Source organism: Neoarius graeffei, chromosome 1, assembly GCF_027579695.1.
Source record: "Neoarius graeffei isolate fNeoGra1 chromosome 1, fNeoGra1.pri, whole genome shotgun sequence".
Lineage (NCBI taxonomy): Eukaryota > Metazoa > Chordata > Actinopteri > Siluriformes > Ariidae > Neoarius > Neoarius graeffei.
In genome coordinates, this window is record NC_083569.1 from 120,958,977 (window position 1) to 120,986,661 (window position 27,685).

The window sequence follows — 27,685 nt, forward strand, 5'->3', positions numbered from 1 at the left end:
TTTGTTTCTGAGATTGGTGGGGTTTTTTTTTAATAATAAAACCTCCATTTGACATATAAATTAACAGCATGACTGAGCAGATCAGGTTTTTTGCCCTGATCTATACCGAGGTACAATCAGTGAATAAATCTTCTCAGTAAAACACAGTGCATGAAAATAAACAGGACTTGGAAGCTAATTAACGTGTATGATGTAATATAATGTTCAGGAAACACTGATGGACTGGATCAGGGGTGAAGGTGTTGAGATGTTCCTAAAAGTGAGCATTGATGATTATTTTACCCACCTGGTGAGTAGAGCAGTGAGCAGAGACCAGAGACAGGACAAAAAGTATTTAAATATTTGATACTACAAAGTCATGGACATACCATCACTACAGCTGATTGATTATTTTCATGGACCCTTTTTCCTTTCTCGCTTTCTCTCTCTCCTCCCTCACTTCTTTAGAGCATCATCAGAAACGCATACACACTAGCTTGTCTTTTCATCATATCTTCTCACTCACACGAATTGGAAAAAAAAAAAAAAAAAACACGTTCGTTTCACTCTCACCATCTTCCACCTCCATTATCATGATACACATTGTGATGTTATTTATTGAAGATCAGATCAGTCTGATATCGTCTGTTCGAGTTCAGGCAGACCACGTCATACTGGGCTAAACCGGGCCGCACCGGTTTTCATGGCGCCTTTACAACACCTACGAGGGCAGGTCGCAAGGTGCGGCCGTGCAGCTTGTAGCCCACTTTGGTAACCATGGCGACAGTGCCAGGCTCCTGGCCCTCGACTGGTGCATGGAACAGCGCTTCGTGCTCGTACGGGTCGAACTTGAGCCCGACCGGATCCAGTTTCACCAAGCCGTGTTTGGTGAAAACCTTCTGGATCTGCACCTCCGTCATCACCAGCCCGTCGTACAGGTTCTTCAAGTGAGGGTTCTGCGAGGTCACTTCCTCCTTCGGGACACTCTGTGTCGCCTTCTCCAAGATGTCCGCCACCTCGAGCAGGTCTTTACAGAAACCCTGGATTCCTTGAAAGCAAGAAAGAGAAAAAGACATGAGAAGAGAAGAAGTAGAATTAGTCCAAGATATACCATCTAGTCAGCATGTAGGGTAGGGGTTTCAAAAAAAAAAATCCATCCACCACTCAAAGTTCATTTCATGTTTGGGAATAAAATCCCAAACGTGTTTTGAGTTAGAAAGGTTTATTCCTTATTTAGGACAAGAATGTTTATTCTGAATTAGAAACAGCTGAAAGGTGAGCGCGAGATTTATTCCTCACTAAGGGCAGGAGTAAATTTATTCATTTATTAAATTTGTGAAGTCCATTTCAAGTAATTTCAGTAGATACAAAGATTATTTAGGAATATCCTGCACCCCGGAAGAGAAGCTGTTTTTAGGGCCCAAGCACTGGCAGTGTGGCGCCTCCAGTGTCCACCAGAGGGCCCTGCACCGAGGTACAAGGCCCTATTATTTTCATACAGATTCTTCATCATCATTATGCTTCTTTTTCTTCAGCACTTGGCCATTTTTGAGATGCTTCCCATGGGCAAAAACTCATGAAGTTTGGTACACACATCAGCAGGCTTTCGTCTAAACGGGGGAACAGGGGCGCTGCGCCCTCTTACTCTCGGCGTGCACCCCCTTACCGACTCCGTGAAAACATCCCAGCAACACCACGTGACAATGTGTCTGATCATCACATACGTTATAATTGCTCCAAAAATATTCCAATCATAGTAGATACACCGCCAGACGGTGCAAAAACAATCCGAATTGGCGTTTTCCAGACTTAGGCGCCATGTTGTTTGTTTACTTGTCGCGGCTGCTCTCGCGAGATTTGACATGGGTTACATACAAGGTCAGCTGACTTGTCGAGCGAGATTTCTCGAGACTGAATGACCTTTCACCCACCGGCACGGGAGCTTTTGACAGAAGTAGTTTGCGAGTTGTTTTTGTTGACACTTGGGCATTTAAAGATGTCATCCCGCGGCACGAAATGGAAGAAAGCCAAAGACTGTCTGGGGCAGAAGAAGATTACTTTTCTTTTTCAATGTTGACAGACAATTTGTTACAATTTCCCTCTCAGATAGCCTCAGAATGTCCCATTGGAGCATTTTTCAAAGGCTTTGCACGGCGGGGCGGGGGGGGGGGGGGGGGGGGGCAACCGGCACCCCCCCGCTTCGCTCCCTCGCCATGGTGAGCACCCTCATACTAAATTTTTCTAGAAAAAACCCTGCATCAGTCCTGGTCACCACAACTTAGCAATAGAGGCTTGGCCCCAGGTGTGTCCAAGGGACTCCATAGCGCCCCCACATGTCACAGACTTTTGCCTAGTATGTAGTTTCACCTATCCGTGTCAGAATTGTTAGGTGTGTGGGTGTCCCAAGATGAACAAAGCTGAAATGCAAAATTTTTTTTTTAGCCAACTGAATTGTGAAGGGATTTGCGATATCATGCATTATGTTGAAATGGCAAACCAATAAATGTATACATGTTTCACCATGCAAACAGGACGTGTGTCATAAATTCATCATGCATTGCCTGATATGGCTAAACCTTCACAGGTTATAAGATATAATGGTTCTGATAACATCCACGTGCCCAAAGTGACCTTCTGGTATAGCGCCACCATTTTGACATGGACAGTAATGACTCCATTGTTGAAAAATTAAAAAAAAAAAACTCATGAAATTTGGTACACACATCAGTCCTGGCCACCACTACTCAGGGATAGAGGCGTGGCTCCGGGTGTGTCCAGGGGACTCCATAGCACCCCCACATATCATTGAGACTTTTGCCCAGTATATAGTTTCACCTATCCGTGTCCAATTTGGTAGGTGTGTGGGGAGCCCCCAGACGAACATAACTGCAATATACATTGTATTAGCCATACTCAACAGGAAGGTGGTTTTTTTTGTGCATTTTGACATTTTCCTCCTAGGCAGTTTGCTGGAATCATGCGAGATTTGGTGTACGTGATGTCAAGATGTTGCAGATTTTGAATTGCGAAGGGATTGTGAGGTTCACATTTCACACAGTGACCACAATGTCATCTATATGGACACAGTCTATGTTCTAACGCCACCATCTGGACCTGGACAGTAATGACTCCACTGCCTAAACACTCATCACTGGGGGTGTACACATCAGATACCCAGGCTTTTGTCACTCATCTCAGATGCGTGTGCATTGTATGATGAAAACGCGTGATGGGGTCGCGGAATCGGAGGTGCAAGGGCCCCTCATCGCCGCTTGCAGCTATATTTCTATTTTGGTTTTCATGGCTAACTCTGCCACTCAGCAAGTTCCACATACAGTGACATCACGTGCATAACCTCTAGCAAGAGATTGATCACAGTTTAGATACCGCAGATGCTGACAATTCAGCACAATGGCATGCAGAAGTTTGGGCACCCTTACTGAAAATGTCTGTTACTGTGAATAGTTAAGTGAGCAGAAGATGAACTGATCACCAAAATGCATAAAGGTAAAGACAACACATTTCTTGTGTATTATTTTTGTTTTGTACAATTGGAGAGTGGGGGAAAAAAAGAAAAGGAACACCATGCGAAAGTTTGGGTACCCCAATACATTTGAGTTCTCAGGTAACTTTTACCAAGGTTCCAGACCTTAATTAGCTTATTGAGCTGTGGCTTCTTCAAATTCTTCGTTAGGAAAGGTCAGATGATGCAGATTTCAAAGCTGTATAAATTCCCTGACTCCTCAAACTTGTCCCTAAAATCAACAGCCATGGGCTCCTCTAAGCAATTCCCTCGCATTCCGAATAATAAAATAATTGACGCTCACAAAGCAGGAGAAGGCTACAAGAACGTAGCAAAGTGTTTTCAGGTAGCTGTTTCCTCAGATCGTAATGTTATTAAGAAATGGCAGTTAACAGAAACAGTGGAGCTCAAGGTGAGGTCTGGAAGATGAAGAAAACTTTCTGAAAGAACTGCTCGTTGGATTGCTAGAAAGGCAAATAAAACCCTGTTTGACTGCAAAAGACCTTCAGAAAGATTGAGCAGACCCTGGAGTGGTGATGCACTGTTCTACTATGCAGCGACACCTGAACAAATATGACCTTCATGGGAGAGTCATCAGAAGAAAACAGTTCCTGCGTCCTAGCCACAAAATTCAGCGTCTGAAGTTTGCAAATGAGCGTCTAAATAAGCCCGATGCATTTTGGAAACAAGTCCTGTGGACTGATGAAATCAAAATAGAACTTTTTGGCCACAATGTGCAAAGGTATGTTTGGAGAAAAAAGGGTGCCAAATTCCAGGAAAAGAACACCTCTCCAACTCTGAAGCATGGGTGTGGATCGATCATGCTTTGGGGTTGTGTTGCAGCCAGTGGCACAGGGCACATTTCATTGGTCGAGGGAAGCATGGATTCGAATAAATACCAGCAAACTCTGGAAGCAGACATCACACCATCTGTAAAAAAGTTGCAGTTAAAAAGAGGACGGGTCCTACAATAAGACGATGATCCAAAACACACCTTGAAATCTACAATGGAATCCCTCAAGAGGCCCAAGCTGAAGGTTTTGCCCGGGCCCTCACAGTCCCCTGACCTAAACATCATTGAAAATCTGTGGATAGATCTCAAAAAAGCAGTGCATGCAAGACAGACCAAGAAACTTGTAGAACTGGAAGCCTTTTGCAAGGACGAACGTGTGAAAATCCCCTAGGTAAGAACTGAAAGATTATTAGCTGGCTACAAAAAAAAAAGTGTTTACAAGCTGTGATACTTGCCAAAGGGGGTGTTACTAGGTACTAACCATGCAGGGTGCGTAAACTTTTGCTTCAGGCCCTTTTCCTTTGTCATTTAGAAAATCTAAAAGATGAAAATAAAAAAATTGTTTTTGCTTAAAATATAAAGGGAATGAGTCATCTTTAACTTCATGCCTTTTGGAGATCATTTCATCTTCAACTTACTTAACTGTTCACAGTAACAGCAATTTTGACCTGGGGTGCCCAAACTTTTGCATACCACTGTATACTAGGGCTGTAACGATACACCCAACTCAAGATTCGATTCATATCGCGATTTTTGACCCATGATTCGATACACCCACGATTTTTTTTTAAATGTATTTTTAAAGTAGTAAATTTGACTTAACATTAACATTTACTTACTTACATTAACTATTTAATAAATAATTCAGACCACTGCAGAGAATGAGTAATATGTATGCAAAAATGAACAAATGTATATCCAAAGACTGTTTTATTTCTCAAAATAATACTGTTGAGCCGGAAGCTCTGGTTTTTTCGGTTCTGAAAAAGTCATTTTTCCAAATCGTGTAAATCCGTTAAGATTTTTTTTGGGGGGGGTGTGGCTCTCTCACTGTCTCACTCTCATAGGGCCAATGATTTTCTGTGATCGCGGAAAACAGATGGAAATTACGGAATTTTTATGGTGAAACATTGCTCGCGTGTCAAAATGTAACTACCGCAGAAGGCTTCCGCCCAAGCAGACATGCCTTCAGTGTTGCCAGATATTGCTAACGTTTTACACCCCAAAATATGTTCAAAACCAGCCAAAAAGCACCTAAACCCGCCCAATCTGGCAACACTGCATGCCTTTCCGGTCAAGTGATTGTGATTGGCTTGTGGCACACCTAGCCAGCCAATGAGCTGCTTGTTTACAGATTCGTTCCCCGCGTCGCAACCAGAATGGCGACCGCTTAAAAGAAATGAATGCTCTGCCAGTGGCGAGTGTGGACGTTGTGTGACTCACAGAAGATTGTCGCAGGTCGGCGAAAAAACGACTTACTAATAGATATAAAAAATAAAAGTAATTTAAGTAAGTTTAAAATGTAATTTAAATAAAAAGTAAAGTATTCATAAATTGAAGTTTGGAAGCGCCTCTGTTTTCGGGCTGAGGAGAAGTTTGAAAGGGTGTACCGCGATTCTGCCTTCTTGTATCGCGACACGGATCGTGGCTCTGCGTATCGCGATTTCGATTTCGATACGCATATTGTCACAGCCCTACTGTATACTACAGCTTGTCCAGGTAAAACAGTTTTTTTCCTTCTTTTTTATTAAAAACACTTTACCCTGGTCAGGGTGGCGGTGGATCCCGAGTCTCTATCCCAGGAATACTGGGTATAAAGCAGGAATTCACCTTGGATGGCAGGCCAGTGTATAACAGGGCAACACACACACACACACACACACACACACACCCCGAGAGGCAATTCAGCACAGCCAGTCCGTCTACTGGCATGTTTCTGGGAGTTTGGAGGAAACCCACACAGTAAGAACATGTGAAACTCCTCAGAGATGGTAACCAGAGCTCTGTATAAACCCAGGAACCCTGTGATTGTTCTTACCATAAAGTTTAGCTTCATCTACCAGCTTCTGACCCCTCTGTCTGAGATTCTCCGTGTCAGCCAGCGCTCGCTTGTACTTATCCTGAAAAACACAGTTCATTCCAGACTGAGTGCAGCTGAGAAACAGACAGGGCTTAATCACTTTCTGATCATCACCACCACCACTTACATTATTTATCAAGGTTTTTTTTTTTTTTAAATTTGACACTTAAGTATTCTTTGGCATCTGTAAAACTATAATTGAATTAGCTAACATTTATACCCCTTTTCCACCAAATCAGTTCCAGGGCTGGTGCTGGTTCACAACTCGTTCAACTTGTGAGCCAGCTGAGAACCAGTTTGCTTTTCCATAGCTCGCGGTGCTAAGGGAAGCCACGTCATTACGTCACTGATGAGTAGCATGCTATAGATGCACAATGGTGTAACATAGGGAAAAAAATTAAAAATTCAGGTTTTGATTTTATGTACTGAAATAACTATTAGGCACAATTTTTACAATATCTATAGAAATTAGTTGTTTTTACCCATTTTAACCTTGAAATCAGCATTTTAATGATTACCCATAATGCATTGTTTATCGCGCTAAAACAAGCAAAAACGTCATAAGACAGTGGAAATACTACCTTTACTACCTTCACGTGGCGTCTTTCTCGATCGCACGTGCCTAGAAGCGTACCTTCTAGAACATTCCTGGGTGGTCACGGACTGCCACGTAGCCTAGTTCGGTTGTGAAACTCGCTAGGATGGAGTATTTTCGCGAGTTTAGTGGCAAACTTTTGCGCCGCAATTTCTCTATTCTCGAAATTTGTAACCTGAAACCCTACAAGAAATGTTTCATAATGTTTGGGATTTTAAAAAAATGCTTCTAGCAAGTTTATTTCGCTGTATTTTTCCGTGAAACTTGGCATAAATCATCCTTAAGTGATGAGCGTGACATTGTTATTTTGGTATGGGTCACGGAGTTAGTTGGAAGCGGGAGGAATGAGAGTTTCTCAACTACAGCAGCACTTCTCACCATAGATGGCTGGCGTGTTTCACGGCGTTTGGGATTTACTAAATCGACTAAATCTCTAGATCTACTGAAGCTACGAGGATATAAATCACCAGGATTCTAATTTACTGGGTGAGAAGTATTATATATATTTTTTTGAAAGGTTTATTCGCGCTACAAGTCCATGAAAGTTGGAATTGTTCGAGAAGAGGTTAGATAGATTTTGGTAGCGTGACGTGCACAACAAGCAAAAGAAAAAACTAATTTTCTTCCGAATTTCCTTGCTTTATCAAAATTATTTTTTGATACATTAAAAAAGACTGTTTATAATATTTAAGCGGTTTCTTTATTATAGAGAATATTTGATCAAAACTTTCAAAACAGCATTCAGAGTGATTTTTCACGGGTGTAAATGTTGCGCGTGACGTCCATAATTACGTTAAATTTTAAGAACTAAAATTCTGTTAAAAATTCTAGATTTGTGCTATCATTCTGGGGTTTTGCTGAATAATACTTTAGGGAGTTCTCTCACAATGCTGAAAATTCAATGAGTTTTGGTGAAATTCTAGAAAACTTATTTACATTTTAACGCGCCCGATAGCGATTGTGCTCACACAGTGTGCTACTCGTACACTGTATACGTCAGTTACGTCGCTGCGTTTGCATAAATCTTGGCGCGAACATCGAAGCAACAACACGGACAAGAAGAAGCAGCAACAACAATAACGGATGACTTCACGTTTGTACAGCTGCTGCTTCTCGTCGCTTAAAAATGGCGACCTTTCGCAGTCTTGCGATTGTTGTTGGTCTTAACAACTCCGCCCCCGCTGACATAAGCAGTTCTTTCCTCTGGCCCAGCAAAGAGCTGGTGCTAGCCTGGAACCGGTTTTTCTGGCCCCAGAGCCAGTTCTTTGTCAGTGGAAACAGAAAACCCAGTTCCAAACTAAGCACTGGCCCCGAACCAGCCCTGGAACTGCTTTGGTGGAAAAGGGGCATTAGATAATCATATAAATGACCAGCAGTTAAACACAAACAGCTGGATTTTAGTTCATGAGAGTCAAGTGGCGTTCCAAGAGTAGGGGTGGGTATCGTCTAGGTTCTACCCCCCCCCCCACCGACATCAGTGCTAAAACAATACTTTTAAAGCCGAGCTGGTGCTGAAACAATGAACAGATACTTGCACTGCCAGGCCAAAAAAAAAAAAAAGTCACCATTTGGATTTAAATAAGCAAATACTTCGGAGCGTTTGATTGGATAATTACTGCAGTGAGTGATGCGTTTCAGCTGAACTAATTCTTTTAACTCTAATTGATGCAGTGAGTAGCTTCTCATTTCTTAAACAAACATGCTGAAAGACGTATCCCATGCTCATGGAAAAGATGTCCGTGTGTTTCAGAAGGTCAAATTACTGGCAAAGAAAACTAAGAGAGATTTGAGCTGAAATGACTGGAATTGGGTGAAGAACTGACCAACACTTTATTAAACCCTGGAAGGAGTGTGATGAACCATCAACTTTGTGGAAGAAACGTGGGCAGAAAAAAAAAAAAAAACCCTCCTGACTGAGCGTGATCAGAGATCACTGAAATGCTTGGTAAGTCAAACCGTTAAAAACAACTGAACTCACGGCTATGTTTAATCGTGAAATTAAGATCATTTCCACTCATAGGATTGGGACTAAACTATTTCTCTGCACGCCTTTAAAGGTCCCATGGCATGAAATTTTCACTTTCTGAGGTTTTTTTAACGTTAAAATGAGTTCCTCTGACCTTCTTAAGGTCACCCCAGTGGCTAGAAATTTCATAATGTGTAAACCAAACTATGCCCAACATTTGAGAATGGCGCGTCAAAACGGCGCATTGATAAACTCTTCCCTTTACTACGTCAGCAAGGGAGATGATCCCCACGCCCCCCCCCCCCCCCCTCTGGATTCCCACCCACTGTATGGATTGCCCGCCCAGTTGTAGTGAGGAGACCATAAGAGGACACAACAACATGGCACCACCTAAGTGAGCGAAACATGGAAGTTGCGCTGTACATGGATGTGACAACACAGAAAAGAGTCTGTTTTTACTGCCGATGGGAGAGCCCCTGAAGACGCAGTGGCTTAATTTTATTTACTCCAATAATACGCCGTCGAGTCTACCTAAGACGGTGCATGTTTGTCGGAAGCATTTTCCTGATGAACGTTTCCACAACTTAGGACAGTACAGGGCAGGTTTTGCACATCAACTGTCACTGAAGCCTGGGTCCGTACCAAGCATCCCTGCCGCATCAGCCACAAACACCCAACAAGTAAGTGTATAACTGTTAAGTCGTTTTGCCGTGTTTTAAAATCGGTGCGTTAGCCTAGCAATGGCTACATTAGCTGTGCAGCTAACCGCTTCCTGCAGTTAGCCAGGTAATCTGCGCTACAAAACTAAAGAGCATGCAGCATGCTCTGTTAAACTGAGTTTAGTCTGGAAATTGACTGTAACTTATGAGCTTATGTTTGACTATTGCTCCGCAATGCATGTCTTCTGTTGGATAAGCGCTATGTTGCTGTAGTTGCTGCTTCTATCCTCTTTGGTTATGGAGTGCGTGTTCAAGCCTAGGGTATTATACGTTCGTAAACTACCACTCCGAACACTCTCACACTCTGTTCTCTGTGTCACGTTGAGTTTACGAAAGGAGTCCGAGGGAGAACGGGGTTTTGTCTTAGCAGCGTGGCTACAGGCGCTGATAGCAGCGAGTATGTGTGCGCGCAGCTTGGTCAAGGCCCTCCCCCCATGGCCCGCCCCCACCCTCTACCCTTCCCCGCCTCCTGCTTCTCATTAGCAAAACGACGCACTGGGAAAAGCGCTGAAATGGGGCTTTCTCCCAGGAGGCTATATTTACGTGCCGAGGGTTCATTTCGAGAAAGGCTGCGGATATAACATCCAGAAACCTCCACGAGCCCGTTTAAAGCATTAACAAACCACCATGCCATGGGACCTTTAAATTGCCCCAGGGGGCAATTTAAAGTGTTTTGAATTGAATTAGCTGTGTGTCCATAAGAAAACCACTTGTTAGTGAAACTAATCATAAGAAAAGGCTTCAGTTTGTTCAGGAACATAAAGACTGGACTCTGGAGAAAGGAATGGAGAAAGGTCACATGGTCTGATGAGTCCAGATTGGCCCCATTCCTGAGTGATGGGCGTGTCAGGGTAAGAAGGGAAGCTCATGAAGCGACACCCCATCATGCATCGTGTACAAGCCTCTGGAGGCAGTGTGATGATCTGGGGTTGATACAGGTCGAGACTCAGCAACATTATGGGGCAATAAAATGAAGTCAGCTGATGACCAGGTTCACATCAGTGGGGTTTTTCTGATGGTACGGGAATAAAATTCAGGCCCGGATAGTGAAAGAGTGGTTCAGGGAGCATGAGGAATCATTTTACACATGAATCAACCACCACCGAGTCCTGATCTCAACCCCAGTGAGAGTCTTTGGGATGCTGGAGAAGACTTTACGCAGTAGTTCGACTCTCCCGTCCTCAACACAAGATCTCGGGGAAAAATTGATACAACTTTGGATTGAAATAAATGTTCTGGCGTTGTAGAAGTTTATCAAAACAATGCCACTGTGAATGTACGCTGAAAGTGGAGCAACGGAATATTACAGTGGATGACTTTTTTTTTTTGGCAGGGCAGTGTATATACAGTTGTGCTCATAAGTTTACATACCCTGGCAGAATCTATGATTCTTTGACCATTTTTCAGAGAATATGAATGATAACACAAAAACATCTTTTCCACTCATGCTTGGTGGTTGGGTGAAACCATTTATTGTCAAACGACTGTGTTTTCTCTTTTTAAATCATAATGACAACAGAAACTACCCAAATGACCCTGATCAAAAGTTCACATACCCTGACGATTTTGGCCTGATAACATGCACAGAAGTTGACACAAATGGGTTTGAATGGCTACTAAAGGTAGCATCCTCACCTGTGATCTGTTTGCTTGTAATCAGTGTGTGCGCATAAAAGCTGAGTGAGTTTCTAGGATCCAGACAGACTCTTGCATATTTCATCCAACCACTGACGTTTCTGGATTCTGAGTCATGGGGAAAGCAAAAAATTGTCAACGGATCTACGGGAAAAGGTAGTTGAACTGTATAAAACAGGAAAGGGATACAAAAAGATGTCCACGGAATTGATAATGCCAGTCAGCAGTGTTCGAACTGTGATTAACAAATGGAAAATCAGGGGCTCTGTTAAAACCAAACCATGGTCAGGTAGACCAACAAAAATTTACACCAAACAGCACAGAGACAAGCCTCAGAACTTCTGGAACAAGGTAATTTGGAGTGATGAGACCAAAATTGAACTTTTTGGCCACAACCATAAACGTTACATTTGGAGAGGTGCCAACAAGGCCAATGATGAAAGGAACGCCATTCCTACTGTAAAGCACGGAGGTGGATCGCTGATGTTTTGGGGATGTGTGAGCTACAAAGGCACAGGAAACTTGGTCACAGTTGAAGGAAAGATGAATGCAGCACGTTATCAGCAAATACTGGAGGCAAATTTGCACTCATCAGCCCAGAAGCTGCGCATGGGACGTACTTGGACGTTCCAACATGACAACGATCCAAAACACAAGGCCAAGTCGACCTGCCATTGGCTACAGCAGAACAAAGTGAAGGTTCTGGAGTGGCCATCTCAGTCTCCTGACCTCAATATCATTGAGCCACTCTGGGGAGATCTCAAGCGCGCAGTTCATGCAAGACAGCCCAGGAATTTACAGGAACTGGAGGCTTTTTGCCAAGAAGAATGGGCAGCTTTACCATCTGAGGAAATAAAGAGCCTCATCCACAACTACCACAAAAGACTTCAGGCTGTCATTGATGTTAGAGAGGGCAATACACGGTATTAAGAACTGGGGTATGTAAACTTTTGATCAGGGTCATTTGGATGTTTTTTGTTGTCATTATGATTTAAAAATAGAAAACACAGTTGTTTATCAATAAATGGCTTCACCCAACCACTAACCATGAGTGGGGGAAAAAAGTTTGTGTGTTATCATTCATATTCTCTGAAAAAAAGGCCAAGAAAGCAAAAATTCTGCCAGGGTATGTAAACTTATGAGCACAACTGTAAAGAAGAACAAAAAAAAAAAAAAAAAAAGACTGACAACATTAAAAACATTGATTTCTAAGGGAAATCTGAACTTCAAACTGAATATACACAGGTGTTTAGTAATAGGTAATCATATGGGTCCTCGTAAAATTAAGGATTAATTTCACGAATGATTTCGAAGTTTTGAAAATTGCAATTTCAAAACTTTGAAGTCATTCGTGAAATTGATCCTTAATTTTACGAGGACCCACACGATTACTTGTTTATAATATACAGGGCCAAATTCATACTTCGGAACCATAATTCACGCTTTCTAAACCAATCAGGGCACGAGACTATCTTGCACGTTTGAATCAGTTTCAAAAGCGTTCCTTGTTTTCGCAAATCTCTCGCTTTTCCCTAGAGGACTTTTCGTGATCCTTGAAAAGTAACATCTTTCAGGATTGATCCCGGATATTTCTCTGGTCTCAGATGCCGATCCAATGCTGCCTGCGTTACTTGGAGAGTCTGGTTCGTAGTTTTCCCCGTTTTCTTTCCTCACTTCTGCATAAAACCACGATAGCACCTTGTCTAACTCTCAGCATTCATATCCCACGAGAGAGTCGTTTATTTGTCTTTCTGGGGCCCGTTTCTTAAACATGGAAAGCCAAAAATTCTTACTTTTTTTGGTATTTTCATTTTCGCTTGCAGCTTTCAATTGGTTTATCGTTTCTTTGTCAAAATATAGCGAAATGCAGCATTGCTGAGTCAACCGTTTTGTTGACAAAATGTGCTAATTTTTGTAACCGTAACCAAGCAACGAACTAGCCAATAGCATTTCAGAAATACAGCCCCGTGTTAAAGGAGTACGCCACCCCCAAGTGAAATTGAGTCAGTCCCTGCAGTCCCTAGAGTTGGATGAGTGAGCCAAAGCGTTTTGTAGCCGACCCAGCCATTGTCCTGATCTGGAAACGTCCCGGTTAGCTTTAGCTTAGCGTAGTCGCTGTAATCCGGCGTGTCCAGCTAGCACTGTCGTTGCAAAAGTGAATCAAATAACTCAAGATTTTTTATAATTATTTCTCATGACCTGTACATTCACATCGAGTACACATATCAATGCAAATTAACACGAAGGGATTTACTAGACCAATTTATATCTGGAACTATTTTCGGCCACAGCACAGGCAAAGCACCGCTGCAGGCGCAAAGACACTGCGCAGCACCACAACTTCCGTCAATACACCAGTGTTACCAGGGAAACCAGGGTTTTCAGGTGCTGCGTGGTATCTTTGCGCCTGCAGCGGTGCTTTGCCTGTGCTGTGGCCGAAAAACACTGCATTCCAGCATAAGAACCTTATCCCATCTGTGAAACATGGTGGTGGTAGTATCATGGTTTGGGCCTGTTTTGCTGCATCTGGGCCAGGACGGCTTGCCATCATTGATGGAACAATGAATTCTGAATTATACCAGCGAATTCTAAAGGAAAATGTCAGGACATCTGTCCATGAACTGACTCTCAAGAGAAGGTGGGTCATGCAGCAAGACAACGACCCTAAGCACACAAGTCGTTCTACCAAAGAATGGTTAAAGAAGAATAAAGTGAATGTTTTGGAATGGCCAAGTCAAAGTCCTGACCTTAATCCAATGGAAATGTTGTGGAAGGACCTGAAGCGAGCAGTTCATGTGAGGAAACCCACCAACATCCCAGAGTTGAAGCTGTTCTGTACGGAGGAACGGGCTAAAATTCCTCCAAGCCGGTGTGCAGGACTGATCAACAGTTACCGCAAACGTTTAGTTGCAGTTACAGGGTTCCTACAGATATTTTATGTTGAATTTACTACCTTTTTACTACCTTCACAATTTTTTTTACTACCACAGCGACAATTTGGATTTGGACATTTTCTCACAATTTAACAAGGTAATCTGTTTGTGAGTGTATGTGTTAGTCCAAGTGAATGTGCTACATACAAGTTCGTGACAACTCTACCCAAAGAGTTGGATTGATGAGACAAGATAGAAAGAAAATCTGAACGTACCGGTAGTGTAACTCTTTCCCTTTGGACGCATAATAGAACCTCCCATTGCTAGGGCTACACATGGAGTAATGCATATTTGCATAAAAGAAAACAAACTTCCACATATAATTTATAATTTTATTGAACTGTGAAACTGTGGCCCATAACCTCTTAACGGATACACAGATTTGCACTAAACCTTGTGTGTCAACACTTCACATTAGGTACAAGATCTGATTACATTTTGTCGGCCAACACTTTCAAGATGGCCAACCTTTTGTTTGTGGAATAATCTTTTGAACAGGTGAACAGATTTGCACAAAAAAATCTTGTGCGCTTAGGTACATCAACTCATTACATTTAAATCAGGTCAAATGGCAAACACGAACCCACACACACACACACAAAGCACACGCACACATGACAAAGACAAGACACACACCCTAAAGATACAAAACACACATAACCCAAGCCCTATTTTGGCAGTCTCTCGACACATTGCCAAGTTTGCTTAAGATAGTCATTTGCACCAGTCCTGTAGTCGTGAAGGCCCGTGGGCAGAGTCAACACCTTCCTCCCAGAGATCAGTGTTTTAGAGGGTTAATCTTAATCATTTGAACAGTTCAACAGATTTGCTCATCACATTTTGGACGCACCAGGCGCGCGGGCGCACACGACGCACCAGGCGCGCGGGCGCACACGACGCACTACATGTGCCTCAGTTGTTTGACCTTTTCTTCGATCAACTTTTCAATGAACGCCTCTCGCCGATTGCCATCTACCGCCTTTAGCCAGTCTTTAAAATCAGGTTCCTCCAGCCAGAGGTCTGAAAATTTGCATTTCCCCATTGTTTAATTCTCGTGCAGATGTCGCCAGTCGGGTCAACAGATAGATTCGACTAGAGCCGTATAAACAAAGTCAGACTCGTACTAAACAATCTCTGGTATAAATTTATACTGGATTCGACCGTTATTGGAATTCAATGCGCATGCGCCACCAACTCCTCACTGCGGTCCTCCTCGATACATAAAAATAAATTCGCCCAAATGTAGTAATTTATGGATATTATGGCATGCAGGTTAATTAAACGAATTAGAAAACACATAGGCCCAGTTGGATGGGGTTCAAAAAAATTTACTACCACGTCAGATTACATTTACTACCTTTTACTGGCCATAATTTAGCCTATTTTAATTAACTACCTTTTAAAACCCCGCGGGAACCCTGAGTTACTGCTGCACAAGGGGGTCACACCAGATACTGAAAGCAAAGGTTCACATACTTTTGCCACTCACAGATATGTAATATTGGATCATTTTCCTCAATAAATAAATGACCAAGGATAACATTTTTGTCTCATTTGTTTAACTGGGTTCTCTTTATCTACTTTTAGGACTCGTGTGAAAATCTGATGATGTTTTAGGTCATATTTATGCAGAAATATAGAAAATTCTAAAGGGTTCACAAACTTTCAAGCACCACTGTACAAGCATAAACAAAGTAAGAGGTCATTCTTCAATAAACAATAATACATTTACTCGAAGACACATGACAGGTATTTCTCCTATTTTAGATCAGCATGATAAACCATGATCTGATGTAATCACGGTGATATGAAGACGTAATATTTCACAGTTCTTCGTACCGTCAGTTCCTTCAGCTGCTCCTCGTGCTGGACTTGCTCCTCGGTTAACACTTTCTCGGCAGGGCTTTGCTCTGGTTTTTGTGCTCCGGTTTCTTCTTCCGGTCCTCCTGAACTCTTCTGCTGCGCTGCCGTACACAGGAGCCGCGGCGTCCTTCTGAACAAGCAGACAGATAAAGATATTTATTGACTGATGATGAACTGGATGGGACATCTGAAAAGCCAGGAACCAATCAGAGCAAAAATACATAATTTTGGAGTTAGTCTTTTACAACACGTGCTGTACATGTTCACCTTTACACTCTGCACATTTACTCAGCTGTTGCGGTTTTTTTTGAGGGTTTTGCTCCACATATCCTCGCTGGTGCCTGACTTTTCTGCTGCCCCGTAGATGTGAATAACGACGCCATGGCCATCTGTGAATGCCCTCAGAGCGCTTACTGTAGAAGGTGGCGCTAAAAGGGTTTGTTTTCTTTTATTTTTCTTCCTTTCAATACTGCCGCTTTTGCACAGTTATTTTCATTCATCACAATTCTTGCTTTCAGCAATATTCATGCACACTCACATGTACAAAGCACATACGATACGCTCGAAAAACCGCGTGTCCGATCGTCCGAGACGACTCAAGTCTGTGCAAGGACGAGTAAAACTTTAATCGTAACAAAAGTTCGTGCTGGCAACCTAAGCAACACAGGCAACCACTCTGTGACGCAGGTTTGACCCGTCAGTCCAGCAGTAGCAGATCTCAATTGCCCCTTTTCCACCAAAGCAGTTCCAGAGCTGGTTCGGGGCCAGTGCTTAGTTTGGAACCAGGTTTTCTGTTTCCACTGACAAAGAACTGGCTCTGGGGCCAGAAAAAACGGTTCCAGGCTAGCACCAACTCTCTGCTGGGCCAGAGGAAAGAACTGTTTACGTCAGCGGGGGGGGGGGGGGGGGGGGGGGCGGAGTTGTTAAGACCAATAACAATAAGACCGTGAAAGATCGCCATTTTTAAGCGACGAGAAGCAGCAGCTGTACAAACGCGAAGTCATCCATTATTATTCTTGTTGTTGCTGCTGCTGCTTCTTCCGTGTTTTTGCTTCGATATTCGCGCCAAGGTTTATACAAACGTAGCGACGTAATTGACGTGGCTTCCCTTAGCACCGCGAGCTATGGAAAAGCAAACTGGTTCTCAGCTGGCTCGCAAGTTGAACGAGTTGTGAACCAGCACCAGCCCCGAACCAGCCCTGGAACTGATTTGGTGGAAAAGGGGTAAATTATTATTATTATTCTGTCAAGTGAATCGCGCATCATGACATCTGACTCCTCGTCAAAACAAAGTTCACCTGTGTCTATTGAAAATCTTGTTTTCCTGGACTGGTTCCTGAATAAAATGAACCCTACGAAGTGTCAGAGACACTGACTGTATGCTCACTCTGCACTAAGAGAGCAGGGAACCAGTCCAAAGTAGCTCGTCTCGTTTCACAGGAAATGCGTCAAGTTTTATTCAACAACATGACAATTAGGGCTGTAACAATATGCGTATCGAAATCGAGATACGCAGAGCCACGATCCGTGTCGCGATACAAGAAGGCAAAATCGCGGTACACCCTTTCAAACTTCTCCTCAGCCCAAAAACAGAGGCGCTTCCAAACTTCAATTTATGAATACTTTACTTTTTATTTAAATTACATTTTAAACTTACTTAAATTACTTTTTATATCTATTTGTAAGTCGTTTTTTCGCCGACCTGCGACAATCTTCTGCGAGTCACGCAACGTCCACACTCGCCACTGGCAGAGCATTCATTTCTTTTAAGCGGTCGCCATTCTGGTTGCGACGCGGGGAGCGAATCTGTAAACAAGCAGCTCATTGGCTGGCTAGGTGTGCCACAAGCCAATCACAATCACTTGACCGGAAAGGCATGCAGTGTTGCCAGATTGGGTGGGTTTAGGTGCTTTTTGGCTGGTTTTGAACATATTTTGGGGTGGAAAACGTTAGCAATATCTGGCAACACTGAAGGCATGTCTGCTTGGGCGGAAGCCTTCTGCGGCAGTTACATTTTGACACGCGAGCAATGTTTCACCATAAAAACTCCGTAATTTCCATCTGTTTTCCGCGATCACAGAAAATCATTGGCCCTACGAGAGTGAGACAGTGAGAGAGCCACACCCCCAAAAAAAAAATCTTAACGGATTTACACGATTTGGAAAAATGACTTTCAGAACCGAAAAAAAACAGAGCTTCCGGCTCAACAGTATTATTTTGAGAAATAAAACAGTCTTTGGATATACATTTGTTCATTTTTGCATACATATTACTCATTCTTTGCAGTGGTCTGAATTATTTGTTATTAAATAGTTAATGTAAGTAAGTAAACGTTAAGTCAAATTTACTACTTTAAAAATACATTTAAAAAAAAATCGTGGGTCAAAAATCGCGATACGAATCGAATCGTGAGTTGGGTGTATCCTTACAGCCCTAATGACAATGTATAAAAACACAGGAAATAATTCAAATTTCCTTGTTTTTGGTTGTAATTCATCGAAGTATGCGTGTGTTCGAGTGCACTGGAAAAGCTCGGCTCAGAGGGGGCCACGTAATGACGTAATTATACCGACTGGCGAAGGGTGACGAGAGTCAAGGACATTGTATGCCAGCAGCACGGGCAGGTCTCAAACTTGGAACTTTTAGATCACGATTGGAGTTTATAATAAATGTTATCACTGAATAAAAGTTCCTTACTTATCAGAACGTGCAGGCGCATGTGTATATATAAAAAACTTTTTTTTTTTTTAATTGTTTGATAGTTTCATATTTCATCATGATATTTTTATTTTCTAAATATTTATCAACATACCGCCATTGTGGCACGGGAGCCTGTGATTGGTGGACAGCCGACAAAGGGTGTCTCCCATTGGTTGTAAATCATGCCATAATCAAAACACATACGGGACCCGCTGATTGGCTGTTCACATACTGAAGCCAAGCGGACACGTCCGGCGTCTGTTGCTGTTGTCCGTAGAAAACTACAGCTAAAAAAAGCTCCACTACCGGATTACTTGGACAATCTTGGTCAGAAAGAAGCACAGGATAGATATACACGGAAATTAGAGTTAATTAGCGGTTCTGATCCGTACAAAATTCCTCGAAATTACTGGAGCGACGGTGCAGATTTGTGGCCTAGCGTTAGCGTTAGCTACATGTTGGAATATACGTTCTTTTTCCCCCGAAGTGTCCCGACACAGAACGAGTGTTTTAAAAAAACTACAGAAGCAAGAAAACCTTCTTTGCGTAAAGACTTTTTCCCGACATCAGCTTTTGGGAACAGAATGTTGTGAAAGCCAAAGCACTTACTCTCAAAAGGGCTTTGACTTGAACTGTGGGCTAGATCTTATTCCCACTTGTCCATGTCTCCGCAACCCCAAGGACATGTAGTTACACAGCTATCTGCACTCTGTCATGTATACAGTCAGTGCGTTTACATGCACATAGAGAAAATCGAATTTCTGCCGTTGCTCGACTGAAATCGAAGTTCTAAATGCCATGGAAACACCTTAGCTCGGCTGAAATCGAACCGAACTTGATTTCTCGTAATCGAGCTACACGACCTAGATTATGCAATTTTTGCCGAGCTACTTAGTGCATGTAAACCCTATCGAGCTACGTAGTCGAGCTACTTACTTCAGCACTGCCCCTTCCAGAAGTGACGAGACCACAAGCGGGAAACACAACAGCCTCGGTCGGCATGACAACGAATCATGACAACGGCATGAATCTTTTCTTTTTGTGGCATTGTTTGCACTGTTAAAATTTAGCTCACTTACTGTGTCACCAAATACATCTGTACAGCTGTTGCATAGCTGTGAATTGTGTACATAAACAAGTCATTGTATTTGTGTGTGTATATATATCCAACATCTGAAGAATTTCAATTGTTTTGTTTTTATTGACCTTTTTGTGTGTTTATTAAGACACAAGTTAAATTGTAAGCAAAAAATGGACTTTAGAAAAATATACAATTGTGCAAAATAAGTTGTCTTACAAAACAGTGGTCTGCGCAGGACAGTTTGTAGCCATACAGTCTGTTAGAGCAAGCCTAACAGCTTGAACACGGAACTTGTCAACACGGAACTGCCAGTGTTGCCAGATTGGGCGGTTTTAAGTGCATTCTGGCGGATTTGAACATGTTTTGGGCTGGAAAACGTCAGCAGTATCTGGCAACACTGCTGATAACTTTGTTTATACTCTTGAATAGCTCTTCTTCATGACGACAACCGGAAGTGTACCAACACGATGGGGCGTGTAGCGCCACCTGTGGCTCGGGTGCACAATGTACCTCACACAATAGCTCGATTTCCTTGTGTGCATGTAGGATTGGATTTCTCTGGCACCCCTGCTGGGACCCTTAGCTCGATTACCGACAGCAGCTCGATTTGGATGTGCATGTAAACGCACCGAGTGATGCTTATTATTGTTAAAACATCTGAAGTGTTATTATTTGTAAAATAATATCTTGCTCTAGACTTTCAAACAAACAATATTGTAAGATGGAACAATAATTAAACACGAACAGAATCAGCACATTCCAGTTGTAGCTGTAGTCATACAGTAACTATAATCATTCTTGTAATAATAATTTCAATAAACGGTTAGTGTTCAGTTCCCTTTTCATTTATTCTCGATTCAAAAGGCACAGCTGAGTCACACAGGTTGACAAGTGTGTAACGGACAATAATTTTATCCAAATAATTTTTCCTGCTTTAGTCGATTTATTTCCGTTTCACATGCGTGCAGCTGTTGTAAAGTTCAGTGTGTTTGTGTGGAACTCTCTCGAACTGTAGGCTCATTTCTACACTCTGGTTCCATGGTGACATTTTTCACAGGACTGGGTTCCTTTGATAACAGAAACAAAGCTCCAGCAGTATTATTATTATACTCATTCAAAACTCCATAGCTTAATATGCCCAAAATTGTTAATTCCTCTGCTACTAGAACTTCTTTCTTTCTGAATGTGTCTGCACATATTGGTGTTATGGTTTTGTGAACTTATGATAATTATGCTTCTTCAACTATTTAAAATAAATAAATAAATAAATAAATAAACAAACAAACTGCATTCTGTCCTCTCCAGAATAAAATGAAACTCTGGGCGAGTGGAATTGTTTTTCAGGCGAGTAAGTTTTGGGTGCTGCTCGCCCATTGGGCAAGTAAGGCTGGGAGAGTTTTTTCAAGGACTGTATGTAGATTTTTATCGATCATTACAATTTTACCTTTATGTTGTTTGGTCAGTATATTTTTTTCTTTCCTATTTTGTTGCACAATGTGTTTTCCCCCCCCACACACACACGTTTGACAACTTGCTGCTGTAATGATTTCCCAGCTTGGGATCAATACAGTTAAATAAATAAATAAATAAATAAATAAATAGTCGAGAGTGGGGCCCGACCACGATCACTTCAAAACGAACGATGACATCTGAACCTTCTTACATCAAATTAAATAATAATAATAATAATAATAATAATAATAATAATCCTGCCTATCAGCTCCACATTATTTTAAAACTACACTACCGTTCAAAAGTTTGGGGTCACTTTGAAATGTCCTTATTTTTGAAAGAAAAGCACTGTTCTTTTCAATGAAGATCACTTTAAACTAATCAGAAATCCACTCTATACTTTGCTAATGTGGTAAATGACTATTCTAGCTGCAAATGTCTGGTTTTTGGTGCAATATCTCCATAGGTGTATAGAGATCTTGCAGTCACGTGACCAGAACGTACACAACCGCCATCTTGTTGGTAAAAAACACCGCTGAATACTGCTGCACTCGTGTACAGAATGGATCAATTTCAACCGATGGACTACACGGCTCATTTTTCTAATGAACAGATAACTAGATATATGTCTAAAATAAACGATCTACAGATTAGTGACCCTTATGGCTTACCGGACGGAGTTTTCACGACCGGATTTTGAACTGCCAGCGGAATACCCGGACGTGTATAATTACCTCATTAACTTTCCCTCGCTGTTCAGTGGTGAAGCACTGCGTGCTTATAAATCTCTGCACAGTTATCTTTACAGAAATTCAGGATTTGTCAGCGACTCAGATGTGGCATCTTGTAAACAAGAATCCTCATTGGACGGGTAAGTCACTTAAGTATTGAGTATAGCACTGACCAGCCGATTATAGAATAGAATAAGGTAATTCCAGCTCGTCCGTCTTGTTTACATGGATCTGGCGTTGGAGAGATAGAGGCTTGGCAGTGGAGATTTGAGTAGCTGTTTTCTGAGCTTAGTCAACAGGCCGGCTCTGCAGCCTCGCTTTTGCTTCCGCTCCCGGCGCCACCTCCTTCGTTTTGCTTCCGATAACAATCCACGGAGACCCCGCTGGTCTCGCTATCTCGTCCGGAATGTTTTTTTTTTTTTTTTCTCGTCCGGAATGTTGTGCATGCGATGGAAATCGCTACAAACCGTCATTTTCTGCTGGAAACCAATGTCCAGTAAGTCCATACGGCTGTAGTGGATATTGAAGTCCGGTACAGACGAACAACACGCAAAAATACACACAAAAAACATAAAAAACGTGCACAGGTAGGGAGAGCTTGTAGCCGCAGCCGTTGTAGTAGAATTGTATATAGACCCTTTTCACGTGATGTCACGACAAACGCGGCCGCCATTTTGGACATGTACTACCAGTAGTTTACCACAGCCAACATTGAGGAACGGCAGCAAAGAAAGTGTTTATTTTCAGCAAGACTTCCATCATGCCACTATATTGTTGTGCACCTGGATGTAGTAACCATCAACAAACAAGGCAAGGGTTACCATTTTATTGGATCCCGACGGAGAAGATGGATAGCGGCCATTAACAGGAAAGATTGGCAGCCCTCGGCATACCAGCGCTTGTGTAGTGACCACTTTGTTGGAGGTAAGACGAATAAAATTAGCCAGAAAAGGCATTACATTGCTGTTAACATTCTGTGGCGGCGAGTGTGTAACCAAATAGGCTAAAATAACCCATTGTAACCTCTTTGTTCTTCTGTAGTAGCTATTAGTTAGCGTTGTGTTCCTTTGCTGTTGGTAGACTGTAGGACAGATCAGAGGCAGTGTCCTACAAACAGCGCTTAATTTGAGGGGGAGCAAGCCGGAGCGCGCTCCGGAACCTCGGGCGTTGGCTCCGGCAGCTATTTACACTGGATCCGGTGATCCGACACCTCTTTTGACTATGTAACAAAAAAAAATAATAATAATAATAATTAAATTAAAAAAATGCAAGTTTATTTAGTGTTAATGTCTGATTTTGATATCTGTCTTCTTGGTGATTTCTCTCATGAAACGACATCCACAAAATATCTGCAGATGAACTTAATTTGGAGTGTTATTACAAAACATGCCCAGAAGCACAGCGCCGCGCCCCCCCCCCCCCCCCCCTCTTTTTTTCCGCACCGGAGCCGCTCATCCTCTGCGCTCCGGGACCTCCCACTTTACAAATTAAGCACTGCCTACAAATAAGTGTTCAAAACAAAAGGAACATGTATTTGTCTCTTAAATCCAGGCCGTTCCCTGTAATCTGTAACAACGGTTGGAGAAAGTAATGGCAAATAGTGAGTGCACAAACCATAGAAGGTAAACTGTACACAGCGCCAGGGCAGTGTGATGGTATGTCTACTTTTAGATTGTGTTAGCTTATCAATGAACACACTCGTCACTCGACGAGTTTCACGTCTTTACGACGGATACTTAAATGTGTGTTAGGTATTATTGTTGCAGTCTAAGCAGTCATTGTAGCAGCTAGATGAGCGAGAACCGAAAGGGTCTGTGCCATTAGGCCTGTGTTCAAAAAATCGATTTTCCGATTCTGGATCGATTCGCATATTAATTACTTAGGATCGATTCGTACGTTCAAATATCGATTTTTTTATTTTAAATTTTTATTTTTAGTACATTTTTTCCACCACGAACATTTCCCCCAGTGACCCCTGTCACGTCATCGAATTCTCGCAGGCGCACTCGGTGTGTGACCCCGCAGTGTATGACCTCAAACAAACATGGCGTCGGAGAGTAGTGATAGAGTTAACGAAAACTTTCTGAAAACACCACCGTCTCTCAAGGCTCCAGTCTGGAGATATTTCGGGTTCCGAAAAGAAAGACACAGATGCGCTCGACAAAACCAATGCCGTTTGCAAGTTGTGTCAAATCGAAGTGAAGTATTTTGGAAACATGACGAACTTGAACAAGCACTTGCAACGACATCACCCGGGGATCAAGCCGTCCACAGGACAAACAGGACAGCAAATGAAGCTGAAAGAAAGTTTAACACTGCCAGCCAATTCAGCACGATCTCATAGCATAAAAGGTGAAAGTGTTATACTTTTACAGGCTCTTATGTTCTTTTGTATTTACAGGTTATTTATGTTCTTATTTACAGTTTCTTATGTTTCATGTTACATTGATTGAGAGGTCTTTTTTATATTGATTAAGAAAAATAATGCATTTGGTTGCAACAGCTTTTGGGTGAATTCTTATTGTCAAATAATGCATTGGTTGGTGTCCCAGCTGGAGGTGGATTGACCCTTACCATTTTAACCAGTCTTACAGCCATCAGTAAATACAAATACTTATGATTTGCTGTTAAAATTTTTGCGTTCCTCGTCCATTCTGAGTATGTAGGTTGGCAACAATATTGTTTGAAGTCACAATGCATTCGTTCATCCCCTGAATGTTTTAAAAGTTAAAAGTAGTTAACAAAAATAGAAAATAAATAGTTCTTTATTTCTGGCTTCCCTGAAAAAAAAAAAAAACCTGGCTGCACGCCACTGCGACATAGTCATGAAATTAAAGATTTTTTTTTTTTTAAAGAACACTAACCTGAATCGGATCGGATAGAATTTTAAAGAATCGAAAAGAATCGATTCTTAATCCAAAAAAAATCGAAAAGAATTGATTCTTAATCTTCAGAATCGGATCGATTCTTGAAATTTGAATCGATTCCCAGCTCTATGTGCCATAAACCGTTATTTCTGTACGGCGTTGCTAATGTGTCGTTACTGTTGTTATTTCTCCCTCTGCTCGCCCTGTAAATGCCCTACGTCGCTGGATAGCGAAAGTGTTTTCTGCATCTTGCTCCTTTTTCTTGTATGTTCTCCGTTTGTCGCCTTCCTCGCATTCAAACCAATTCGAGCCGAAGTCCACTACATGTCCAAAATGGTGGTCGCGTTTACGAAGGTCACGTGACTGAAAAGGGTCTATAGTAGGGTTTTCCAGAAGAAAAGGTAGAAGTAGAACCAGAAGTAGAAGGCGGAATATGGCGTTTGACCTACAAGATGGCGTCTGTCACAATCTGGATCGGCTGTGACGTCACATGCAGGTGCTCTATAGAGGCCCATTTCCAGCAACTCTCACTCCAGTGTTCTAATGGTACAATGTGTTTGCTCATTGCCTCAGAAGGCTAATGGATGATTAGAAAACCCTTGTACAATCATGTTAGCACAGCTGAAAACAGTTGAGCTCTTTAGAGAAGCTATAAAACTGGCCTTCCTTTGAGCAGATTGAGTTTCTGGAGCATCACATTTGTGGGGTCGATTAAGGCCGAATCCCATTTCACCCCTTGGACATACCCCTTGGCCCTTCCCCTCCATTTTGCGCGTTCACGTGAAGGGGTAGGGGTATCCCAATCCCAGTTAACGCGGAGGGGTAGGGGAAGGGGTAGGGCTTCTGTACCCCTCCAAACGGAGATTTTCCTGGAGCTGACTCCGAACGAAGGGGTTTGAGTGATTTCCCACAATGCCATGCGGATTTCAGCGAGATTTCATGCAGATTTCAGAAAGATGGCAGTTCCCGCAGCGAAAGATTGTCATAAATGTATTTTCTCCATTATTTACGTGTTTTAAGTTGTTATCCAGAGGAAACACGCCGCTTGATTCGCTTTCGAGCTGAGAATGAGCAGCGATTTCTGAAATCCAAGCTGCTGCTAAAAAGCTTTGGGAGTGAGTATTGTTTTCGGTTGCTTGACTGCGTACGTTTTGTTCTGTTATTCTCGCTTTTATTGTTTACATGAGTGTTCTGACACCTCATTCTGTCGGATGTGATGCACGAAGCGCCAAAGATATCCCATTCAGTGGTGTTAGTTAACAAATCACACCCTGCCAGCAGAGATTTCCGCCTCTGGCTCTGACTGTAGCGGCTGGTCGCAGCCAGTGACGCATTTGGTCGCGTTTTGCTAACGTAAACGCTGACGGAGGTACGCGATGACGTATGCGATCGTTGAAGGGCTATCCCAATACGTAGGGGTTGAATTTCAAGCCCTATCCCTTGTAGCTCAGTTTCAAGGGGAAGGGCCAAAGGGAAGGGCCAAGGGGAAGGGGGAGGGGTAGAAATTAGAATTGGGATTGGGCCTAAATGCTCAAAATGGCCAGAAAAATGTATTGACTATATTTTCTATTCATTTTACAACTTATGGTGGGAAATAAAAGTGTGACTTTTCATGGAAAACACAAAATTGTCTGGGTGACCCCAAACTTTTGAACGGTAGTGTACATAATAAAAATGTTGATTTTAAAATGAAAAAAAAAAAAGACTCAAAATATCTTTCACAATTATAGATATTAAATCTACCAAATGAAACCAATTTTTCATAATTCAACACACAACTTATTACGGTGATAAGTTTGAGTTAATATCTGTAGACTGTTTTATTAATTGTCATTTTACCATGAACACTGATTTGATTTCAGCCCAATATGTTTTAATTAAAAAAAATACATAATAATAATAATAATAATAATAATAATAAAACCCTGAATTTCTCAATCTTTTTTATTTTTTTAAAAAAAAATTTAATCTAAGAAAATCTGACTCAAAAGCAAAAGTACTATATAATAAAAATTATTATTATTATGCAGCATTTACACACATTTTATCTCACTAACAGGAATTAAACTTTCTTTAGATGTAATAAAGTTTGAACATTTAATTTTTCTACATTATGAATTTTTTAATCATTAAAACTTCATATATTTTCATGGAGACAAAAATATTTTTAAATAAAACACCACTAACATACACAACTAGCCAGCAAGCTAGGTAAGGCTAAATCCTAAACGACTGTCCACTTGCTAGATAGGGCACTAGATAGGGCGCATCACTCCGTTATTTAAAACGGAGTGAAGGACACTGCTGTAGGGAATAAGTAAGGTATTTAGAATACGGCCCTAACTTAGCTACCGGCTTCTGAATCGATCAAATCAACACGCAAATACGATATGCCGTCTTGATTTTAGTTCTAAAATAATTTTAAGATGATTTCCAGTGTAACAGGAACAATATAAAAACGCACCTTGAAAGAGAAGGAGCTCTTAAAGCATGTCTCACTGCACGAACACACAACGCCGCCATGTTTCACTGGCACTCTCACGCACGCGCTACGCCGAGGACAACTGAACTTCAGGGGGAGGGAGGAGAAATGTAGGCGGGACGCATCCGCCAACCAATCGACATCGTCCGTAGTCGTGGTGCGCATTCTATATCATCCAATCAACTCCGAGTTTGAACGTTTCTACTTCCTGGAGTTTGGTTGCAACACATCAGAGCAAGGACGAATTTTCTCATCCTGTCCCAAAAGTGAAGGTTATTGACAAGTC

At 42.0% G+C, this 27,685-nt stretch overlaps 1 protein-coding gene across 2 annotated transcripts; it reads right to left on the reverse strand.

The window, feature by feature from the left end:
• Positions 1 to 27,471, reverse strand: grpel1 (GrpE-like 1, mitochondrial). Of its 2 annotated transcripts, none has more exons than XM_060926374.1 (4): positions 27,382 to 27,471; positions 16,063 to 16,216; positions 6,334 to 6,415; positions 1 to 1,027 (listed from the first exon to the last, which is right to left on the reverse strand). In XM_060926374.1, the coding sequence occupies exons 1-4, from the start codon at positions 27,438 to 27,440 to the stop codon at positions 681 to 683; spliced, it is 642 nt and encodes a 213-aa protein (XP_060782357.1). In that variant the 5' UTR covers positions 27,441 to 27,471; the 3' UTR covers positions 1 to 680. The 2 variants fall into 2 exon arrangements, with proteins under 2 accessions (XP_060782357.1, XP_060782367.1); XM_060926384.1 differs by having other exon boundaries at positions 16,063 to 16,213; positions 27,382 to 27,469.
• Positions 27,472 to 27,685: the final 214 nt, after the last annotated feature.

Coding starts and splice junctions, on each gene's coding strand:
- grpel1 (XM_060926374.1), bottom strand. CDS start 27,440: ATGGCGGCGTTGTGTGTTCGTGCAGTGAGACATGCTTTAAGAGCTCCT. Junction 16,217..27,381: donor AGAGCTCCTTCTCTTTCAAG/GTGCGTTTTTAT, acceptor CTGCTTGTTCAG/AAGGACGCCGCGGCTCCTGT. Junction 6,416..16,062: donor AGCAGCTGAAGGAACTGACG/GTACGAAGAACT, acceptor TGTGTTTTTCAG/GATAAGTACAAGCGAGCGCT.